The sequence below is a fragment of the Pipistrellus hanaki genome, assembly GCF_964339955.1.
Source record: "Pipistrellus hanaki genome assembly, chromosome: 17".
NCBI classification, from domain to species: domain Eukaryota; kingdom Metazoa; phylum Chordata; class Mammalia; order Chiroptera; family Vespertilionidae; genus Pipistrellus; species Pipistrellus hanaki.
This window is the reverse complement of record NC_140519.1, coordinates 42,441,479-42,465,261: the sequence shown is the minus strand read 5'-3', so window position 1 is coordinate 42,465,261 and position 23,783 is coordinate 42,441,479. Positions and strand designations below refer to the sequence as shown.

Here is a 23,783-nt window from a genome sequence, read left to right as displayed (position 1 = left end):
ACTTATCAGTTCCTTTTTCGGTGGAGGAGTTGTTTTCAGTGCGGGACACCCTGATAGACTTAACAGGATGGGCTGTCTTGGTTGAAGAAAGGGGAGGTGAAAAGAGGGATGAAGAACCTTGGGGGAGAATCCGGAGAGATCTGGCCTGAGCAGGTCACACACTGGACAAGTTGAGAGGAAGAAGGATCAGGCCAAAGGGCAGGCAAAGCATAGAAAATACTCTTTCTTGGGACCCACCTGCCCCTGGCTGGACTTGATAATTTCCAAGACTCCTGACATCCAGACAGTGGGTGTCAGGAACCTCCTCAGCCGCCTCTGCCGAGCCTGTCACCTTGATGTCCCCCCTTTTGTTGTAGGTGAGGGTTGTCTCATTGCTACCTCTAACTCTGAATCCCAGAAGGGCTTATGGGTTTGGTTTTTGAAGCGAATCAGTTTCCATTTCCTTCCACAAGCTCCAGAGGACAAGTGCTTTTGAGTACATTTCCTGGGTCACACCGATCTAGTGCCGGGGGCCTATCTTTTCAGACAGGGTGGTTTCGATGAGGGGCAATTTCTATTTTTGTTCCGATACAAACAGCAGGCAGGTTCTGATAAAAACAGACCGGGTGATGGTTTAGAGAAGTGTTCCGGGTGCTTACCCAAGACCAAAGTCCATGAAGAGAAACGAGACCGGGTCCTCAGTCCACGCCTGCCCCCTATGGGTTAGATTCCCAATTTATGAGTCTCATCAAATCTGTAGGCTCAGAATGTTGGGTCTCTTCAAGTCTCCAAGTCCCTGGAGCCAAATTGGTCTCATTTGTTTCCTTCGCGGTCACTAGCTTAGCCCTGTGAAGGCTCCTGGGGATAAAAGGCTCCCTGGCTGGCCCCCCTCCCCAGGCCTCAGTGATGGCCGAGGTTGGGCTCAGAACGTGTAACTTGACTCAACAGCTGACCCGAAATTGCAGTAAGGACTTTCGACTATAAAAGGGAAAGAGTAAGCTTTCCTTTCTCCCCTCTGGAAGCAATGTATGTTTCTAGCACAAGTATTGACACACAGGCCAGCGGTTTCCATTCTGGTGATGTGACAATCAATGATGAGCCAATGGGGAATGTCCAGTGCTGAATTTCACTAGGTTGTGAAATAGCCTAAGTGTACTGGCTCGGCCTGTAGAGGTCTGTATTTTGATGTTTGATATTGACCAGAATCAAAGCCACCTAACATAAAAGACAGATAACTGCCACTCCCTAGGAAACCCTGAGTTCTCCTGTCTGAGGACGGGTGCCTTTGGGCCCTGTGGCCACCAACCCAGCACAGCGCAGGTGGGCACTGTGAGCGAAATGCACTTGTGCTTGGAAGCTCCCTTTAAATGGGTAAGATGAAGCTTGGAGGTTCTAAATATATTTACATCAACATAGGAAGAAAGCTGAGAGGGAAGAGCTATCTAGAATCATGGCAGAAAGTTGTCCTTAAGGTATGCATTTTAATTTTTAAAATTATTATTATTTTTTTTTTTTAGAGAGAGAGAGGGTGAGGGATAGAGAGAAACATTGACGAGAGAGGAACATCATCAATCAGCTGCCTCCTGCATGCCCCCTCCCCACACTAGGGATGGAGCCTGCAACCCTGACATGTGCCATGTTTGGGAATCGATCCATGATCTCCTGGTTCATAGGTTGATCCTCAACCACTGAGCCACACCGCCCTGGATCCTATCCTTTTGAAACTCACATCTCTTTGACCCCAGAATCCGAGTTCTTCCCTACATGTATCTCTCCTTGTCCCAAATGTATGGCTAGTGTAACCCTGGGTCCATAAAGTATTTAAAAAGGAACGGTATTCATACCACTGCAAGACAGGAAAAAACTTGTCATTAAATCCAACTCTCATTTTGTAGATCAGCCTGCAGACCCAGAGGCTTACTCACAATGACCCTGGAAGTCAGCAGCACAACCGTCCCAGACAGTAAAGAGTCTGACATCTAATGTCCAAGCAGAATAAAATAAGCACACAAGTAAAATAATGCAAGGTACAATGTAAGAAACAGAACATTCAAAAGCAAACGGAAGGAGGAGAAATTACACTGTTTGGCTGGGGTAGGCTGTGGGAAGGGAGGGGAGTCTAGATAGGGGTACAACAGTTCTCAACTTTTTTGCTCTCAGGCCCCTTTTTCACTCTTAAAAATTATTATGAATCCCAACTAGCTTGTGGTTTTTTTTTTGGTAGTTTTATCTATTGACTAGAGGCCTGGTGCATAAATTCATGCATGGCTGGGGCCGGCTGGCCCTCCCCGTTCAGAGTGAGGATGGGCCGATTGGGGGCGGTGCCGGGGGAGGGGGGCTGCGGGCAGTTGGCTGATCACCCACACCCCCTGGTCCAACTTCTGGTCGAGGGGACAATTTGCATAGTTAGCCTTTTATTATATAGGATATTTATTTATTGGAAATTAAAACTAAGAACATTAACTACTATTAAAAAAACAAACCCATGATGTGTTGTTGAATTTTTGTAAAAATATCTGTATTTCCCAAAGCAAATATAGCGGGAAGGGTGACTTTTGTTCCACATTTCTGCCAACCTCTTTAACCTCTGGCTTGATAGAAGACAGCTGGATTTGCACATCTGCTGCTGCATTCACTCTCTTAAGACGCTGTTTTGGTTGAAGCCTAAGGAGAAAATTGGGCCTCTTGTGACTATTCTGCATGACCACCTCAAAACTTTCCAAGTGCCAATTTCTTAAAAGTTAAGTGCAAGGTGGAAACAGAAATCACATCAATGACCTTCTAGTATTCCGCTACATTAAAATCCATTGGTCTATCGTGCCCTTTAAAGGAACAGTTTTGTGATATCATGCATTGGTCATTTGGTGATATTGGTTTGCTGAATTATACAGATCTCCCAAATATTGTCATGTTTCATGATAGAGTATCAAAGATTTCACTTGTTCATATCACCAACTAGTCTTAGAAAAGTCTTTGAGTATGAGGAAGATGTCACTGGTGAATACAACTTTTCTAAAATTCTAATTTTTGCTTGAGGACTCAAATTTTATCATTGCCAACAAATAATGTCAGTCATTTTCCTGGCGGTGACTCACTCAGTTCATTTTTGAGAAAATGTGTGGCAAATATTCAATATTCTGAAGGACCACAGTTTATCTGTCAGTTTTCTCTCAAGCAAAAATGGATTCCATGAAGAGTTGTTCAGCTCGCAAGTTCTTTCTGTGTGCTCCCCATACAGTCATAACAGAATATTAAAAAGATATGTTCTTGAAGGCTGAGATTAAGAAAATAGTTTTTACTGCCTTTATCAAGGATATTTTTAAGTGAAATTGGCTTTTTCCACTGAAAGTGCATGGTGCCACTGCTTTGGATCATGTTATGTAAGCTTTAATATCTTAATGTTACTAAAACAGGTTTGACCATATGGCCTCTCCGCCGCCCCCCACCACCTGCCTCTCTCTCTCCCCGCCCCCCTCCCCGCCCCACACAAAACTCCTGGGGATTCCCCTGAGAGTGGATAACACTCTGAGAAACACTGGTGGACAAGATATAGGCTTTGAAAAATGAGTCAAACTTAGATAGGATAAGATAAGGAAGAGAAGACATATCAACACAGTAAAACGTGAGGTGTATCTAAGGGACCGTGGGCAGGATATAGGTTTGGTTCAAAGAGAGAAAAAAAGCAGAGACAGATAAGGCTGAAAAGATACTGTGAAAGGCCAGGCATGCCTTTATGATGAACAATTAGTTCTAAACCAGACAGGGAGACCAGGGTGAGTGGATTTTGGGTTTGTTTTTGAAAGTTGTAGCTTCAACTTATATAAAGATAAAGCTGGCCACATTTACATTTACTAGTTATAAAATAAAAACAATAGCATAGCTGCTTTTCTTATAAGGAATATTTAGGGAATGAAAAAATACACATGTTGTCATAATACTTAAGCTACACAAAGGTGGTCCCCATTTCATTTGGGTAAATGAAGCCAAAAAGTTAACTTCCCAAGGGATGTGACTTTCAGCTCTGATTTTGTAACCCTTCATATTGCCACCCATTATCTCAAGGCATTTGGGGGCAGTCTGAAAATAAATTTATCAACCACATGTATATCTATCTCTACATATCCCCTGCAGTCTTTGAAAAGAGGGCACACAATGGGGTCATATACACAAATGAATGTTAACTCTAAAGAGACTGCATAGTTTGAATATCTTCTTCCCTTCAAGAACTATTTTTTTTGTAATTCTCATTTGAGGATATTTTTTCCCATTGATTTTTAGAGAGAGTGAAAAGGAGGAATGGATGGAGGGAGGGAGAGAGAAACATCAATGTGAGTGGGACACAGCTAGGGGATGAAACTTGCAAATCAGGTACATGTGCTTGACTGGGAATTGAACCTGCTCTAACCACTTAGCCACACTGATCAGAGCTCAAGAACGAATTTAAATAATAATAGGTTAAGCTGATTAATAGGAGTAGTATGTTAGCTGATAGAGATTTTGTTAAGACATAACATCTGAGGAAAACCAACGTTTGAAAGTGACTGCTAAGCTTCATTAGAGTACTGATTGGATACAAAGACCTTTTAGTTCTTTTTATTTTTTAAATTTTTATTATTTTTTTAAAGTATTTTTATTGATTTCAGAGAGGAAGGGAGAGGGAGAGAGAGATAGAAACATCAATGATGAGAGAGAATCATTGATCGGCTGCCTCCTGCACACCCCCCAACTGGGGATCAAGCCCATAACCTGGGCATTGGCCCTTGACTGGAATCGAACCCAGGACCTTATGGTCCACAGGCCAACGCTCTATCCACTGAACCAAACCAGCCAGGGCTAGTTCTTATTTTTAAATAACAGATCAGTAAATGGAGGAGGAAAAGCAATTTGAAATCATAGTCTGATGACATCTTCTTTCACTCAAGAAAAGAAGGATGCTACACCACCTTCTCAGCATGGCCTGTTCTTCCAGCACTTGGACCTGGCTCCTTTAAATACCCACATTTTGTGATACACGCTGGCACACCCACCAACACATATACACACATTCCTCTACCCTCCCCGTCTCATGGTATGCTTCTCTCCCCCAATGTAAATAAGTAAATTATCTGTTCAATTCGATGGTTGGAAACTTTTTTGTTGACATTTTAAAAGAAATTGTCAAAATTATTTCAAATTAATCCCAATATGGAAGTTTTACTACATAATAAAAATGTTACTAAATACAGAATAAATCTATTTATTATTTATTCATTTCTTGGTAGGATAGGGGCCAGAGAGTATAATACAGTTCAAATAAAGTAGCTACCTGGCTTGACAAAAAATAAATACTTGCTAAAAATAGAAAATTATGAACATTGAAAACAAACGGGCAAAACATCTTTTAAATTTCATAGATTTTGCATTTTAAAACTAAGTTCATCAGAAACTATGCTTTTTGTTTACATTGATACTTAACTGCATTTTGGCTTAAATTATAACTTTGTATAAAAAATAACATTCTATATTTTAGATTAAAATTGCACAATATTAAAAAGCTTATAAAGTAAATTGCAAACAAAACGTGAAGTCATATCTATGTTTCTGACATTGGGAGTTATTACAATTACTATGTTATAAAATGGCAGACAGCCTGGCCAGAGTGGCTCAGTTGACTGTCCTGTGCACCAAAAGGTTGCTGGTTCAATTCCTGGTCAGGGCACAAACCTGCATTGCGGGTTTGATCCTCGGTTGGGCACAGATGGAAGGCAACAGATCAATGTTTCTCTCTCTCACATCGATGTTTCACCTTCTCTAAGCATGTCCTCGAATGAGGAATAAATAAATAAAATGCCAAACATGGGTAACATATCCAAGTTATAGGACAGTTATGATGAAATAAAAGTATATTTTAAAATTAACAATCTAGTAAATTTGTTCTCTTGCATACAAAGCAAACATCACCATATGACTAATGTGCCCAATTCCATGGAGTTCTGAATGTGTGAATCTTGTTGCTGTGCTATTTTTTTTTTTGAAATAGGTGACTTCAACCCAAATCTCTCTGTTTCTGGACACTACAAAGATATAAAATTTTAGAGAGTAAAACATTTTGATTGAAAGATAAGATCTATAAGCATATTCATAATACAAAAGTGTGAGTTTCTGCCATCAGGAGATTTGATTGGTTGCAAACTTACTGAGTTTTACTCATGTGCTAATGTGTCATGGCTAGGAAAAGGCTTTTAATGACCAGAAGGCTTTCTTCTTTGCTTTAGTAGGGTGGCTGGATTAAGCACAAGACTAAGAAGATTATAACTTTGCTTCAATTACTCTTTTTCAGCATGTCTTGTGTCAACAATTGAACTATCTATTAGACACAGGCAGTAAAGAGGCTTTGGCAGGTTAGAAGCTCTCAGAATCTCTTGATGGCGGCTGGGAGCTGGTAATTTTGAGGTCTCTGATTTCCTAAATGTGCTGCTATTGTAGGTTCTCAAGTCTCAGTGATGTCAAGAAGGAGCCCAACAGGCTATGCTCAGTCTCTCTGTTCATACTCATCTAATAAATAGTCTGTCACTCTGATCCCACCAGAAAAACCCACAGGCTGCCTGAGGAAATATCTTTCTTGCTGTGCATTTACTTGATTATAGTGTTTCAGGAATTAAAAGCTAGAAAGTAATGAAAAAACCAACAATGACCTGTCCACATTTGGATCTTTTCTTGGAATTTTAGGTGCACCAATATCTTAAAAAATATATTATATATAAATGGTTATTTGCTAAAATAAAAAACCAGTAACTTTTGATATATATACAAACAAAAGGAGGAAAAAGGAGCTAAAACCTGAAATACATACTTACCATTATTGTACATAATATCACTTTAAGTTGGTAAGATCAGATCATTTACAGTATACCTATACTCCTGAAAACCCTTCAGTTAGTCACTGCTTACATGGCTTCTGCCACATCTGAATTATGATCCTTTGCAACAACAGCTCTGACTGGACGAGGGGATGTGTATATTCCTCAATGCCCTCTCTCCACTGGCCGGCTTTATTCTATTTAAATGCTGTGAATGAGGAATGTTTACACCAAGTGTATTAGCAGTAGTAATGCTGCAGTTACTGATAAATGGCTATAGAATGGTATAAGACTGCTTAATTAAACTTTTGTTAAATAGAAGAGAGGCTGGCAAGGAAGAATTGAAGAACTTGCTTCTTTGCTTACAAAATGAAATGCCCATTATATCAAAACGGGATAATTCCAAAACATTAAAGCACATTATCTTCTTAAGTCCATTTGTCTTTGAAAATTTGTATAGCCATTAAATGAAATTTATTGTCTTTTCCCAAAGGGCATAATACTGCTATGTACCTTTACTTAAATATTATGAGGATTAATGGAAACTGCTCTCATGGATAGATTTGTCTGAATGTGAAAAGCCTGTATTATTTATTTAATCCAATCCTCACCTGAGGATGGATATATATATATATATATATATATATATATATATATATATATATATATTAATATATATATTTTATTGATTTTTTTTTTTATAGAGAGGAAGGGAGAGAGTGAGATAGAGAGCTAGAAACATTGATGAGAGAGAAACATCGACCAGCTGCCTCTTGCACACCCCCTACTGGGGATGTGCTCGCAACCAACGTACATGCCCTTGACCGGAATCGAACCTGGGACCTTTCAGTCCACAGACCGATGCTCTACCGCTGAGCCAAACCGGTTTTCGGCCGAGGATATATTTTTTTAATTGGTTTTTAGAGAGAGAGGAAGGTGGGTGGGGGGAGAGAGAAAGAAGACATCGAGGAGAGGAGAAACACTGATTGGATGCTTCCTGTTCACAGCCCAACCTGGGATCGAACCCAGCCCACAACCTAGGTGCCCTGACTGGGAATCAAATCTGCAACCTTTTGGGTTATGGGATGATGCTCCAATCAACTGAGCCACCCGGCCAGGGCAAGAGTCTGCATTCTTAGTGTTTACCACAAACCCAACGCAGCTCATGGTCCGCCTGCAGGTCAGTCAGCTCCACCACAGTTCTCCAGCTGCACTGGCAGGCATACGCCCGCGCTCCTTTCTTCTTCACCAGCTTTGCTTTTAGTTTGTGGAATTCTGGCATGTTGTTCCTATTAGTGAAACATGAATGTTTTAGAACAGTGGCCTTCCCAGTGCTTAATGACTTAAAAAAATGCTAGTTGCTTTATTTCCCCATCTTTATTAACAACGGAACATTCAACAAACTTTGGTTCCCTTCACACAAACAACAGCAGATATGCTTCCATGTTCTTCCTGATGGTATTTCCTAGCACTTTTCAATGGCATTTCTCCAGGCCTGTTTATTAAGGCTGTTTAGAACATAATGACCTAAAAGAAGCTGAAAAATTATGATTTGTTTTATCAGAGATGACATGATATGAGAATACGGTGAATTGCTTCTCTGACTCATGGCTCAGAGTAAGTGAGAACAGAGTGAAAAGGGTGGTGGTGCATCTCCTACCGCAGATACTTGCTACACCAAATGCTAAAAGCCAACAACATGGCAAATGGAGGGAGGGGGTATAAGAGGCATAAAAGTAATATTCTTTTGATGAGTTAAGTACAGAAATTTTTCATTACCAGAGAAAAAGTGCCTGTTATTTCTATGTGTTGAACTGACATATCTTTCGTTTTTTAATGATATGCTATTTACTTATAGTGTCAGCAATAAAATAATACCTAACCTATATTAAGTGTCAGTGTTAAAATAATTAAATCAATTGGTGGGACCATCATGAAAATGATAACCATCTGGTTGATGTAATTATAACAAAAAGACTAGAGAAGTTAATTTATGTTTAATTAATTGAAAGTAAATTATGATTTTCAAGATAATCCATGTACTGAATCTATCTAACTATTCTATGGCAGAAGAAAAATAGGAACATTCAAAATAAAATTATAAATGAGAAGTAAAATGATGAAACACAGTATAAATATTACCAAAAAGAGATATAGTCCTATCTTATGTCACTGCTTGAGAAGGCAGGCTACAAAGTGCCCTCTGGTGGCCAGTGGACACCACACTCAGCCCTGTTTTGTACAAAATCCAGAAACAATTTTGAAGGTTAGAACCTCACAAAACCTGAGAGATTTTCCAGGTCAACTGCCTGATTCAAGAAACTGAGACTTTGACCAGCTAAGTCTTAGTTAAGGTTATAGTGAGCCAGAGGAAGAAATGAATCGTCTAAGTTTTGTCAGAAAGAAAAAAAAAGTCCACAAAACTCTATGCGTTTAATGAAAACTAAAAAGTTAAATGAAGAAAAAAAAGTTTTTTATTCAATATGCAATATAGTTTGACAAATTTAACATCTGATACCTGATTGAATTAAAAAAAAAAAGGGTTTTTAAAATTGATTTTTAGAGAGAGAGGAAAAGAGGGAGGAAGTGAGGGAGAGAGACAGAGAGAAATATGTGAGAGAGAGACATCAATTGGTTGCCTACTGTACCAACCTGATTGCGGATCAAACCTGCAACCTGAATATGTTCCCTGACCAAGAATCGAACCCGAGACCTTTCGGTGCACAGGATGATGCTCCAATACTGCGCCCCTCAGGCCAGAAAGGGACTGAATCCTTAATTAGGGGCTTTAGGATGCCAGAGCTCTGACTCCGGGGACAAAGGTAGTGGTTTGCAGCCGGGGGCTCTGGCTGTGGCCACAGATCTGGGGGCTGCTGCTCACCTGGAATCTGATGTGGGGACAAATGATGTAAGAGGAAACAGAATCCAAAAGAGCCAACAAAAAGCCCTGCTGCCGGTAGCCTTTCCCAGACGCCCGTTCTCGCTTTCCTGGTGTGAGCTGGGATGTTCCTGAGGAGTCTGAGGGTTCTGAGCTCTCTCCAGAAGGTCTTCTGCTTTAATGCCCCAAACCTCACATTCCCTCACCCCCTGCCTCTGACAGTGATGGGCAGTGCCTGTGCCTGACCCTGTGTAAAAATAAAGCTTCTCTTTCTCATTAACAAAACAAACAAACCAGCAAGCAAAGCCAGGCTACCACAGATCTGGAGTTCTTAACTGAGACGCTGCAAGTTCAAGGACCAACTAAATGACCAAAAAGCTCACTTAATGCCTCTGCTCACCCGTTTTGGTATTACATGCATTCTATTGTTCTGTACAAATGGCTGGTGCGTCTTGGTGCCATGGGGGAATTATTAATCACTCTGTAGATGAACCAGAAGGAGTACCTACAGAGGAGTTAGAAAAGTCAGAAAAGGCTAAGCAGACCTGAAGTGAAAAGTTAACTTTTCTAATAAGGGATTAAAGGTAGGCCAACCTGACCTGGGATTTGGGAGGTCACTAGGCTTTATTGGGATTGAGGAATGTGAAACCTCCTAAATTACATTTTTTCTGTATATTTGTACATTTCCACTTTTGTGTGTGGAGAAGATGCAAAATTTTTATAAGATTTTAAAAAACAGTTCTTGATGTGACAAAATCTAAAAATGATTCCATTAGAGGAGGCTCCTAGGGATTTACATGAGAATGGATGTGGGAAGTGTCTGGAAAACTCCCTTTTCTTCTGCTACGGAGAGTGCTACAAGTATTATGATTACTTGTATCCGAAGAGACAGTCTTTGTCTAGGCACAGGTTAGGGAAGCCAAAAATGAATGATATGGAGCTATTAATTTTTAACTCTTAATTTTTATTTAAAAAAGCGAATGCATAGTTTATTTTTATAACTTATCTTAAAAACATTAGGTTGTCAGATATATAAATTGCAAAGTATGAGTAAGCCTTTTTAAACTGCAAGAAGAGAGGCAGACATGTATCAACCTGAGATTTAGATCAAATGGTAAGGTGTCCTAGGAGGTGGAGAGCTTGCACAAATTAATGGGGAAGGGGAGTACTGAGGAATTTGATGAAGCCAAAATCTTGTGGAGGAGGAAGGAATATTGTGGAAAGACAAAGCTGGGTGATGGGTAGGGGCTAGATCCTGGAGGGTCTTGGGTGCCATACTAAGGAATTCAGAAATGATTCTGTAAGAAGTAGTGTTCTGGGTAGGAGAATGGCACATTCTTAGTTATGCTTTAATTTTCAACAAGGAAAATGTGGTCTGAAAGAAGATACTAACAGCAGAAAAGTCAGTGAGAAGGCTATATCTATATTCTTTAATATATATATTTCAGAGTGGTAGAAATATCAATGATGAGAATCATTGATCGGCTATCTCTTGGGGATCAAGCCTGCAACCTGGGCATATCAAGTCTCCCCCCCGCCCTCCCGACCAGGAATTAAACCGTGACCTCCTGGTTCTTAGGTTGATGCTCAAGCATTGAGCCACACCGGCTGGCCAAGAAGGCAATATCTAGATTCTTGTCCAGAAGCAACATGTTTTACCTATGCTGACAGCAGAGAGATGGAAAAAAGGAGACGGGTGAGAAGAATATTGAAGAGGTAGAGGCCACACCATCTGGCCAAGTCCACAAGAGACATTACAGCAAAATAGAAATATAACGTTACACTTGGTACATTTTCACAGTGAGATTCTTTAGAAGCATACCTGAAAAACAGATAATCGCATGATTTGTCCCACATATAGTCATCGTAGCTTACTACCCAGAAATCACACGCTGTACAACGCAGGTGGTCACATGATCTGTTTAGAGAAAAATAACTATACATTAAAGATTATTGGTATGTTTAAATATAAAAATGTGGTGATTTATTCATAGGACATACCATATATTACAAAGTACTGAGTTAACAACAAAAAAGTAAAGATTAAACTGATTTAAATTTTTATACTAAAGGAATAATTATATACCTAAAATTTCAGGTTCAATTTCTACACGTACCTATTTTACTAAGATCTTATACACCGATACATTTATGCACATATGCATATTGTACAGATAGAAAAGAAGGGAATCAGATGTGTAGATCTTTTAGTTCAATGGTTTTCAAGTTGTGCCAGAGGGAAGTCTTCCCTTAACTTCTTTAAGTTGCTTCCTTTCCTAATAAAATTTTCAAGAATGCCTTTATCACAGAACTTGCCACATTATATCAAAATGAATGTCTCCTCTTAAGCTACATAAGTGCTAGGACAATATTCTACTTGTTTCTGTTTTCCCAGTGGTTGGCATTAATGCATTCATCCACTCATTAAAAAACACACAAAACAGGCAAAAGTAGGTTTATAATGAGAACACAAAACTGTTTACTTTTATATTATTATTTACTAAGTATTGTATTTATTATTTTTCACATAAACAATCATAAACCTAATTTGCTCCATTCTGTATTTACTGAAAGCCTACTATGTGCTAGTAAGATTTTATCCTCTTGGAGCATAGATTCTAATGAGAAAAGAAATAAACAGCACTCATCACAATGTTAGAAGATAAAAAATGCTTCAAATGAAATAGAGCAGGAAGAAACAAATTGAGAGGACTGGAGGGAGTGGGTTGCAATTTTAAAAAGAGTGGGCTGCAAAGGTGTATCTGAGCCATTTAAATGGAAGTGGGGTTAAGAGAAAGGAGGGAAAAAAGCAAAGAAGCAGTGAAGAGCAAAGCGATGATGCAGGGAAGAGGGCAGAACTGCTAGAACTACGCTTAGTGGATATCTGAGGAATTCAAATGCCACACAATTCTTAAAACTCACATACTACATGTAACTTTAGGAATAAAATGATAATTAATGACAAAACTCAGGAATTGCTGCAAACAATTTGATTTGTATAATAATTGTGACTTACTTTAAAGAATATTGCTTGAAATATTTAAAAACTAGAATCTATATATATACATTTGATCACCTAAAAATTAAAAGGAAATAAAGAGTTTTTAAGATGCCAAGAACAGGAGCATTTGACATCTGGCTTCCCAGGGATGTCATCAGTTAGGTTCAAATAAACTCTTAAGAGAAATTTTCAAAAAACAAACAAACAAACAAACACACAAAAAACAAAAAATCCCAAAACAAAACAAAGTAAAAATAGTGGGAGAAAACATTTCCAGAACAAGGTCCAATACTTAATTATACTATTCAGATACTATTCAGAGTGTTTACAAATGACAAAGACAAAGCTTAAAAATATATTCAATCTCACTAATACAGGTATTGTAGAATGGTAGGTAAGAGCATAGACTCTGAACACAAATTGCCCAGGTTCAACTACTGATTCTACTACTATCCAGCTGTGCAACTACAGCCAAGTAACTTAACTTCTCTCTGTAACTGTTTCCTTGTATGTAAAATGGGGATACTAATAATTTTTATACATCTTTTAGAATTACAATGAGGACCTAATGAGTTAATATTGTTAAAGTGCTTATAACAGTGGCTGTTTGTTTAAAAGGTAAAATCTAACAAATAATTAAAATTTAAAGAAACAACAAAATACATTTTCAACCAAGTTCCTCAGATATTTCTGGTGGGTAGGTGAACTTTGGGATTATTTTAAAGTTAAAATTATCCTTTTCTGTTGCACTAGCAATACCATTTTGGGGAAGCTATTGCATATAAATAAAAGCATCAACATAAGCATATATCTCAAGAATTTCCACTATAGTATTGTAGAAGTAGCAAAAAACAAGATACCACTTGGATACCTACCCAAAAGGGAAAAACAATGAATAACATACAGTATAGTTATACTATGGAATATTAGGCAGCTGATAAGGAGAATTAATTTTTCCACTGACCTAGAAAGATGCCGAAAACAAGGTGCACAGTAACATATATAGCATGACCCTATTTTTGTAAAACAACAACAAAAAATCCCTATAAAGGTGTTTATAAGGTAAGAACATGGAAAAGAATGTAGACAGTAATATACTATCAAGCTCACACTGGCTGTCTCAGGAATGGAGGGGATGGAGGAAGGAAGGAGATTATCCTTCCCTTTATACATTTTTCAAGTTTGTTTTTATAATAAGGATACAATCCTTCTGTAATTAAAAAATAATAAAGTAAAAGCCAAATATTTTTCACTTATTTTCCTTGAAATTCAAATATGGTAACTTCAAGATTGCAATTTTTTTTTTTTTTTTTTTGCTTACAGATTCCTTTGAGAATAAATGCTTTCTATGTCTAAAATTATGTTTAATCATAACAGTAACTAAACACTCAAAATCTATACAAGTTTCATAAGTCCATATTTTCTTTTAAACTGTGAGCAATTTATGAAGTTGTACTTGTATATATGGAAATTCAACACAATTATATTCGTACACATTTGAACTTGAATTTTGAATGTACAAAGGAAATGCAAAATGGTTCCCAAAGCTGCCATAACGTGCTTTCTTATGCATATGTAGTTTATTACATGATTGCACAGAGTGTTAACTTTAATGCCTTAATACATATGTGCAATTTGGCTGAATTATTGCTGTTGTGGGAACTATAATTTTGAATTTCCTGACGTTTTGTCTGTGTAAAATCTCAACCATAATGTTACATACAGCTTTTTAATTTAATTTAAAATTTAGTAGTTTATTCAAATCTATTCACACTACCACAGTTTCCTACAAACACTGTCCTTTGAGAAAAATAAAACTCACTTGCAGCTCAGAAATCATTCTGCTGCTACGATTCACTTTGTTAGATCATAATTAGTACCAGTCTATGCAATAATTCGGCCTTGCAAGTAGTTTAAAAAATAATTAGGAGTAAAATTCGATTTGGCTTGAAAATAACGCCTTAGTCTTATCTATGCCTTATTAATGCCACCACACTTCCTGCTACTACTCTTTCTCCCTTACCCACCAACGGGGTAAAAACCAAATCTTTACACTCTGAAATCATTAAGTATTACTTCTAAACCAGAACCCTACCCAGAAATCAAACAAATAAAACACATGGAGAACAGGCAGAATAGACTCAATTTCACTTATGCCCTGAACATGTAAATCAGTGCATACATTCAGGGCTTAAAAATATTTATCGTCCATAACTACGTATAACTACAGCATACCTAAAATAAAGGAATGGCCTGACCGGTGTAGCTCAGTGGTGGAGTGTCAACCTATGAACCAGGAGGTCACACTTCAATTCCCAGTCAGGGCACATGCCTGAGTTGCAGGCTCGATTCCCTGTGTGTGTGTGTGTGTGTGTGTGTGTGTGTGTGTAGGCAGCCAATCAATGTTTCTCTTCCATCACTGATGTTTCTATCTTCCCCCCTTTCCCTTCCTCTCTGAAATCAATAAAAATATATTTAAAAATAATGTAATGATTCCAATGAAAGATAAATCTTCACTTTTCTTTTTCTAAAATATGGAGGCAATTGAATATGAAGGTGTCATCAACAGTTTTGTCCCTTTGTCCAGCCAATCAATAGGATGTTCATTATTTTAAAGACGTTTATGATGGAAATTTTCCAAATACGGCCCAATATAATCTTCTGCCCAGACCCTGTGGTTTTCAGTAAAATCCTGTCAGATCTACACAGTAGTCTAGGGACTCTTGATATTTGGACAGATGGAAAAGAACAGCAGCTGCAGAAGCAAAAATCAGCCACGGTTCTCCCCTCTTACATATATTACCCGGCCTTCCACAAACCGGGTTACTAGAAAGCATAATGGAGCAGGACTCAGTTACACATTTGAGTCCTTGCTTTGTGATACTCTATGTGACCTTGGGCAGGGCACATTACTTGGGAGTCATTCCTAACAGTGTCCTCTTAACCATTAAATTCACCGAATTTTGTCCATTCTAGATTCTAAACAGCTCAAATGTGACACCTTTCCCCCACAGCCACTGCCACCACTCAGCTCACAGCTACCGTCATCATCTCTTTCCTGGACCTTGTACAATACTGCCTGCTGACTGGCCTCCCTGTCTTGTCTCTCACCTTCCAATCCATTTTCTATTCAGCAGCTAAAATAACTTTCTTTAGAAACACAAATATGATTAGGTGACTCAATCTGCTAAAAACCAACCAAACAACCAACCACCACTTGCTCTCGCTGCATCTCTGACCAACTTCTTCTCAAATCTTCAGGGGACTACAGGACCGCCAACAAACCGAATCTCCCTCGACGACCTCTCCTTCTTCCCCCCACTCCCTGCGCTGCGGCTCCCCAGCTGCTCTTTGCTCCTCCAACACTCTTCCCAGCTCAGGGGTCATCTAACAGGGCACCCCCTCTGGCCCCAACGGTCCCCTCTCTCCGCTTAACTTCTACTCCTTTTTCATATTCTAGGCTGATTCGATGTTACTTGCTTAGGGAAGAATTTTCCAACCCTTCATACTAACTGGGGTGCCAATGATCTATGCTTACAGTATTCGGTACTTTCCCTTCACATTGCAGAGCATGTGAAGATTAAACAGCTATTTCTGGAGTCATTTGTGTAAGTCCCTCTCCTCATCTATAATAGACAAAGCTCATTGCGTGCGGCTTCTCGCGTGTCTCACCACCTGGCTTCCTCTGCCCAGAAGGAAAACGCAAGGCAGATGCTCCCTCTCCCGGTGTCCCGTGGGAGCCACGCGGGGACTGGCGTGACCCAGGCCCTTCACGTGGGGCGCAGAGAGAGGCGTCCCCATAACGAGCAGCAGAACCACCATCACAGCTTTCAACTGAGATCACCTCAAAATAAAAAGATTTCAGTAACGTGCTCTTGGATTGGCTAAGAGAATATACTTCTGATTATGAAACGATCGATGCCAAGATGACTGTTTTAAAAACAGGGTATCCGATGGGACAACCTCGTAAGAAAGCATATTTCTGACATCCCACCTCTGTGAAGTAGCTGTTCCAATTCCGCACAGAGCAGTGCTTCCACCGAGGTACACGGGGCTGCAACTATCAATAGATCCGGTCAGCCAACGGGAGAGAGAGAAGATCGCCAGGAGGAAATAGGAGACGTTAGTGCGGCTTTGTGAACTCCACAGTCTGATAATCAAATCGTCTATTTTCCGGAGCAAGCCGACCATTTTAAAGAAGAGGTATTTATCCCGGGATCGCTGCTTTATTGGATATAACCTGTATGTGCAGGAACCCTCCAAGAGTTAGAATGAGTCACAGAAAAACGTGTTTGCCAAATAACGTGAGGGACAAAGTAAATACTGAAGACTGTAACACAACATTAATTTCGAGAAACTGTTCACACTTTTTTTCCCCCCACACCTGGCAGAAAATTATTTACAATAGCAATAATCTCTCATTCACGAAGAGGTCATAGAGCACGGGAACACTCAAGATATTGCTATTGGTCTTTCTCCTGAAAGCCAGCCGGGCCTTTGTTGTTCAATGTCACTGTTGTTTAAGACAATAAAGTCTATAGACTATGTTCATAGTGTCTGCTCACCAGTGTGTGTAACTCACCGAAGCAATCTCAGCTTACCTTTTACCGAGGCCTTGAATGGAAGCTCTGACAGACGTGTGACCTGAAGATTTAGATTTTAATTTCTGTTAAAAAAACAAAACAATGAAAGGCCAAGAGTAACTTAGATAATTGTAACGTGAAAACTAATATTCTTTATTTTGTAACAAGAATATTTTTCAAATGACTTAAAATAAAAAATTTGCATCACTTTAAAGTTCCTGCAATAAAAATAATGATCAAAACCTTTTTTCTTAAAGGCAAAAGGGAAGTCGACCTCCCTGAGGAATTTGCAAATTATTCTGCTTTTAGTCTAGGAAATTGATATACTGCCATTATTAGCGTGCTAAGATTTAGAGTCACTTTATAATTCTTCAATTAATACTAGAGTTCAATGATTTAATATGAAGGACCTTCTATTTAAAACCTCATCCTGGAAAAATTCAATTGAGGAAAGAAAAAAACCCACACACCTAAGACTCATTTTTAAAGGCTGTGAATAGTACTCACCTGAACTAAAAATAAACTAAACTCCTGGGTAACTTCAGGAATATTAATTTTGATCAAGTGGAAAGGTATCAACCAATAGGCATTTGAGGCGACTGTAGACCTACCTAGCCACAACCACACAGTGGTTCCTATATGGTTACCTAACATCGTCATCATCAGCGGGCATTTATTAAGTGTTAACTGGTGTATCGTACCAAACAACATAAACCCACATACTAAGACCACCGCCAAGGAGAGGAAGTGAGATGGAGAAAAGGCAATTTAAACCATGCAGCAACATGGCTTCATTTGACCTAGTAGGTGAGGAAATTTAATGGAGGCAAAAAATATTTCATTTCACTATTTCTTTAACTCTTCTATTTGATGTTAAACAGAACTGGGAAAATTTGGGGCACATGTCTCAAAAATAATCATGTGCAGGAGTCTCCAAATGTGTCATGTACCGTCCAGGTTCATGCTTGTGACCGGGAGCTGGCGAACTGTGATGTGTACTATGGTTTCTGGGCTCTTGTGTGTGGGCCTGAGAGCAGTTCAGAACCAGCGGAAGGGGCCAGCGGTGGGGGAGGGAGCGGTGCTCTCCGGAGCATGACCTGGCCTCTGGGACTGTGTGGACACTTCCTTTCCTTATCCAGGCGGTGTTTTACATGGACCTGATCCCTTGCAGGCTAGAAAACTGGATATAACCGCTTAAAAAAGCAGCATGCAGAAGAACGGAAAAATTTATTTCCTCATGATTGTAAGAGTTACTTTTATTGCAAATTTGTATACCTTTTTTTGTTAATCCTCACCCAAGGATAATTTTTCCATTGAGTTTTAGAGTGGAAGGGAGGGGGGGAGGGAGAGAGAGGATGAACCGTTGATGATAGAGACACACTGACCGGCTGCCTCCCAGATTTGCTCCAACTGGGACGGGGATTGAACCTACAAGATTTTGGTGCTTGAGGTGACACTCTTACCACTGAACCCACTGGCCAGGGCTCAGATTTGTATATCTTTTTTTTTTTTTTTTTTTTTTTAAATATATTTTATTGATTTTTCACAGAGAGGAAGAGAGAGGGATAGAGAGTTAGAAACATCGATGAGAGAGAATCATCGATCAGTTGCCTCTTGCACGCCCCCCACTGGGGATGTGTCCGCAACCAAGGTACATGCCCCTGACCGGAATCGAACCCGGGACCTTTCAGTCCGCAGGCCGACGCTCCATCCACTGAGCCAAACCAGTCCCGGCCAGATTTGTATATCTTAAAGCCAAGCCGGAGACATAGTTCCTTCTGCTTTTGAAATTCCCTGAACGGAAGAAATAGTGCCTCACATACAGATATGCATCTGTAAGCGTTTAATTATTAATTGCTCAGGTGATCAATGAATCCCAACAAGAACATTATGTAGTTTATTTTTTCTACTACTAATTAAATCAGCATAGCTATTTGGCACTTACGATGCATTCTTGTTCACAGACTATGCAACACCATTGCTACTAGGTTGACATGTAGGCCATTAGCTTATTAATGAGGCCATCAGCTTATTAATAACCATGGATTAATTGAAAATGTTAAATTTAGAGAAATAAAGATAAGATCTATACTAGCCATTTTACTCCTTGTCTGGTTAACAAATACATAGTTGGCCCATGTCCATAGCCTCAACACCAGCACAGCCTAGTGATTTTCAGCCCACTGTCTTGCTTTAATCTTCTCTACCCTTAAAAAACTTCGGTATTATATTTATCTTTTTAGATTTTTTTTTCTTTGTGGTCCTTGTAGCTTAAGATTTTCATTTGGTCTCTTTATTTAAAATCTAACAAATATGCCCTAGCCGGCTTGGCTCAGTGGGTAGAGCGTTGGCCTGTGGACTGAATGGTCACAAGTTTGATTCCGGTCAGGGCATGTGCCTGGGTTGCTGGCTTGATCCCCATTGGGGGGTGTGCAGGAGGCAGCTGATCAATGACTCTCTCTCATCATTGATGTTTCTATCTCTCTCTCCATTCCTCTCTGAAATCAATAAAAATATATTAAAAAAAACCCTAACAAATATATTTTATAATGACCAACATTATAAAAATTAAAAGTATATAAATGCTCATACACTACTGGTAAGAAGAATATAACTGACACAGCACTTTGGAAAACACTTTGACAATGGGTAAAAAAATTGAAAATGTGCACACCTCATAATCTAGCAATTGTTCTTCAAGGTTTATATATCCTAAACTCCTGTACGTGAGTAAAAGAAGAATGCCAAGATATCTGAAGAGGCATTTTTTGTAAGAGCGACAACTGGGCATAATTTAAATGTCCATTACCAGGACAGTGGGTAAACTGTGGTAGAATTACTTAACAAGGTATTATTCAGCAATGAAAATGACTTTTGGTTAATACCTTTTGTAATAAAAGTATACAAGTATGGGCAGAAAGGTTGGTTACCTCTGGGTAGGAAGGCAGTAAGTAGGATTTGGAGTTTTTTAAACTATAATTTTTATTTAAAAAATTAAAGCAAAGCAAATATGGCAAAACATTAATATATGTTCAGTGTGAACATATTTTATGTTCATTGATGGTTATGTTATTTTATAAGCTTTTCATAAAGCTAATGTAGATACACAAGCAATTAGGGGTAAATATTTAAAATATTAACAATTTACTCATGGGTTATGGGATAACAGAAATGGCATTGCATCTGAGATGCTAAGCACATTCCTATGTGAAAGCTGTTTTGTTTTCAGCCTTTCAGAAAAGCGTTCTTATAGAATCTATATACAGGTAACCAACTGCAACTATGAGTTGCCTTTTATTCTAGCAGCTTTTCTAATTTCACATTCTTGCTGAGAAACGAATAGAAAAAAAAAGAATAGAAATGAATAGGAAAAAAAAACACACTGATAGTTTCTAATATTTTATTTCTTCTACAACTCTATTTTTTTATTTAGATGATAGTATTTCTCAGAATGCAAAGAACTATAGATACTTGTGCATTCCGTAAGTTTTCAGACTATTTTAAATATCTTAAAAATGGAAATATTGCATATTTATAACACTTGACTTACAAAGGATTTTTTATCAAAGTTGGGATCTTCAAATATTTCATTAATAAGACTGTCAAGATCATCTTCTTTTTTAAATCTTTCTGTTGATCTGAAAAATAAAACAAAACAGCTGAAGCTTAAGAACATATAAATTCAGCCAGTAACAGAAGAGTTTTATTTAAATAAAGTCTATTATTAGAGTTGATAACAGGGATAAATGCGACATTAATTTTTTTTCTCGATGGACACAACCTAAGTTTGTTGACAAAAATGTAAGCTGTCAGTTACAAATTTACATACTTACGACATTTAAAGCTATACATTATATTCAAGAAAAAGTTTTTAAACATCAACTGCTTATTTAAAGAGCAGTTGTTTCTGGTATCCAGATGTACATTGGCCATTTATTATTTGCAGAGCTATCATTTAAAGAGACGATTTCAGTATTTTAACTCATAAGGAAAAGATACAGGCTGCTTCACTATACAATGGACAGGGAATCTCCTGTTAATAAATTCATAATATAAATCAGTTCCTAACTTTTCGATATCAATTTTGGCTTGGGAAGATTTTTTGAATGTTTGACATTATAGATCCGGTAGGGATTGCATTTGGTATTATGTTTATGCCTTGGCTGCTGTTGCATAATTTACCTTTACAACTACATTGGTAAGTGAAAAGAAGTTTTAAGACATGAAAACTGTTGTGGTTTGCTACAGCTTTTACAAATGTATTACTGAAAGATCTGATATAGTAAGGTGAGATGGGGTGCTGCTAGAAGCAATATGGATGGAGTGTAGGAGTCTAAAAGGACCTGTGGCCAAAACCGGTCTGGCTCAGTGGATAGAGCCTCGGCCTGCAGACTGAAAGGTCCCAGGTTCGATTCTGGTCAAGGGCATGCACCTTGGTTGCAGGCACATCTCTGATGGGGGTTGTGCAGGAGGCAGCTGATCGATGTTTCTGGCCCTAGAATCTATCCCTCTCCCTTCCTCTCTGTAAAAAAATCAATAAAATATATATTAAAAAAAAGAATGCTTATTAAAAAAAATAAAAAAAGGACCTGTGTTTAGAGAACACCCACCTTAGCAGCCCTTTCCATTTTTAAGCAGCCTGATGCCAAGACAGCCTACCCACTCTGCACCTAGTTCTCCTAAGACAAACAGGCACTGGAGGGCTCTTTGATACCTTCTCTCCATTCCCTGAAGGAACGAATAAAAAGAAAGAAATCGCAAGGTGATCCTGCCATGGGACAGGGAAGGCAGAGGTGCCGGGAATGCGTACAAAAGGATCTCCTGCGTGTGTATGATCGATGTTCCAATGAATGGGCGATACCTGCAGAAGCATCCAATCAGATGAACCGTCAGCCCATTCAACGTGGTCCATTTTGCTGGCACTACACTTATTATTTTTTTTAGAATGCTGCTTAGTACTCAACTGCTTTTTAGAACTTCACGTTTCGGAACTTTGGAACCTTTTCAAATGCATGTGTCTTCTGAGGGTGGATTTTTGTAAACAGATGTACGTCATTAGAGTAAGGTGACCAGGCGCCCCGATGTTGTGTCCCCGCGGCGACTTAAGAAAATCGGGACTTTTTTAAGACGCCGCGGGACGCGCGACACATTGTTGCTAGAAATCGGGGCTGTCCCGCCAAAAGCGGGGCGCCCGGTCACCTTACATTAGAGGCCAGGCCGGCAAATTCGCTGACCGCGAAGGGGGGACCTACTCGCGGGAGGCAGGCACATGCACAGCAAAGCAACCAGTGGACGGGGGCGCCTTCGAGGGGTTACCGCGGCGGCCCCCCCGGAAGGGCAATCTCCTTCAGACACAACCTTTGTGTGTGCTTGTTTTTTTTTTTTGGTTGAGGTCGGGACAGGAGACGAAGAAGGAAGTCCTCCTTTTAGGACCACCCAGAAGGACCAGACCGGCCAATTCGAACGGTATAGTGTTTCGGATCAAAAGCCAAAGAGATCTTTCCCCCAAATTCTCCGAGCCAAATAAACACACAAAAAAAATCAGCTCGAAACTACAGAACGGAATGATTTTTTTTTTTTTTTTGGCAACAATGGTTGCAAGGATGACTCTGCCTGGGGAATGGGGTCAGAGGCAACAGGCTGACGTTCTCTTGGCGGGCGCCTCACCGGGGGTCACCGGGGGTCATCGCGGGCCACCGGGGGTCATCGCGGGCCCCGAGCGGCCCCTCTCCCCGCCGCCGTTAGGACCCGCGGCCTCGGGTCCGGGTGGGCCGGGCCGGGCCGGGCCTGGGCGGAGTCAGGCCGGGCGCGCGGGGCCCGGAACCTCCCGCACACGGAGCGGGGGAGTGCGCGGCCCCAGGGGTGGGCGCTGAGGACCGGGGCCCGGACCGGGGGACGAGCGGGGTCCCAGGGAGGCTTCGGGGCTCGGAGCAGGCTTCCCCAGAAGCGCCCACCCCTCTCCTCCCCCCGGTAACCTGAGCTTCTCTTCCGCCTCCGCTCGGCTGCGGTCGTGGCCGAGGCCGCCGCCGCCGCCGCCGCCTCCGGGCCGCTCCGCCAGGCCCGGTCTCAGCGGGTCTGGTCGGCAGAACTTGGACTCCACCTCGTCCAGGAGCTCGTCCAGGTCCTTCGCCATCTTGAAACGAGGCTGTGTCTCCCTCCGCTCACCTCGGGGCATCAGCCCGACGGTTTCCAGGGGCAACGCGAGAACGCGAGAACGCGAGAACGCGCCCCCCCCCCCCCCGCTCCCCCATCTCTGCGCACGCGCACGCGCCCCCCGCTCCTGCTCCCCCCCCACCCCGCGCATGCGCGCGCGGTCCCCTGGCGCCGCCGGCGGGCGCGGACGCGCTGGCGCGGATCTGAGCTCCGTGTCCGCGCGCCGGTTCCCGTGGACGGAGGTCCGAGCGCTGCCTTCCTGCGCGACCTCGCGGCGCGTCGCTGTCGCTCGTTCCAGGTTGTGTCTGGCGCGTTTCGGGCCCGTCTCCCCCTCCTGGGTCCAGAGTGTC

At 40.5% G+C, this 23,783-nt stretch overlaps 1 protein-coding gene across 4 annotated transcripts; it reads right to left on the bottom strand.

The window, feature by feature from the left end:
* Nucleotides 1–888: 888 nt before the first annotated feature.
* On the bottom strand, nt 889–23,555 carry CFAP418 (cilia and flagella associated protein 418). 4 transcript variants are annotated; one of them, XM_084864424.1, is made up of 7 exons: nt 23,256–23,555; nt 20,831–20,918; nt 17,299–17,363; nt 16,692–16,757; nt 11,519–11,614; nt 7,965–8,107; nt 905–2,643 (listed from the first exon to the last, which is right to left on the bottom strand). In XM_084864424.1, the coding sequence occupies exons 1-7, from the start codon at nt 23,453–23,455 to the stop codon at nt 2,612–2,614; spliced, it is 690 nt and encodes a 229-aa protein (XP_084720550.1). In that variant the 5' UTR covers nt 23,456–23,555; the 3' UTR covers nt 905–2,611. The 4 variants fall into 4 exon arrangements, with proteins under 4 accessions (XP_084720552.1, XP_084720550.1, XP_084720553.1 ...); XM_084864426.1 differs by lacking the exon at nt 11,519–11,614 and having other exon boundaries at nt 889–2,643; nt 23,256–23,516; XM_084864425.1 differs by lacking the exon at nt 905–2,643 and having other exon boundaries at nt 7,502–8,107; nt 23,256–23,512.
* Between the last annotated feature and the right edge of the window lie 228 nt (nt 23,556–23,783).

Coding starts and splice junctions, on each gene's coding strand:
- CFAP418 (XM_084864424.1), bottom strand. CDS start 23,455: ATGCCCCGAGGTGAGCGGAGGGAGACACAGCCTCGTTTCAAGATGGCG. Junction 20,919..23,255: donor GAGGCGGAAGAGAAGCTCAG/GTTACCGGGGGG, acceptor TTTATTTTTCAG/ATCAACAGAAAGATTTAAAA. Junction 2,644..7,964: donor TGAGCTGCGTTGGGTTTGTG/GTAAACACTAAG, acceptor TTTTCTCCTTAG/GCTTCAACCAAAACAGCGTC.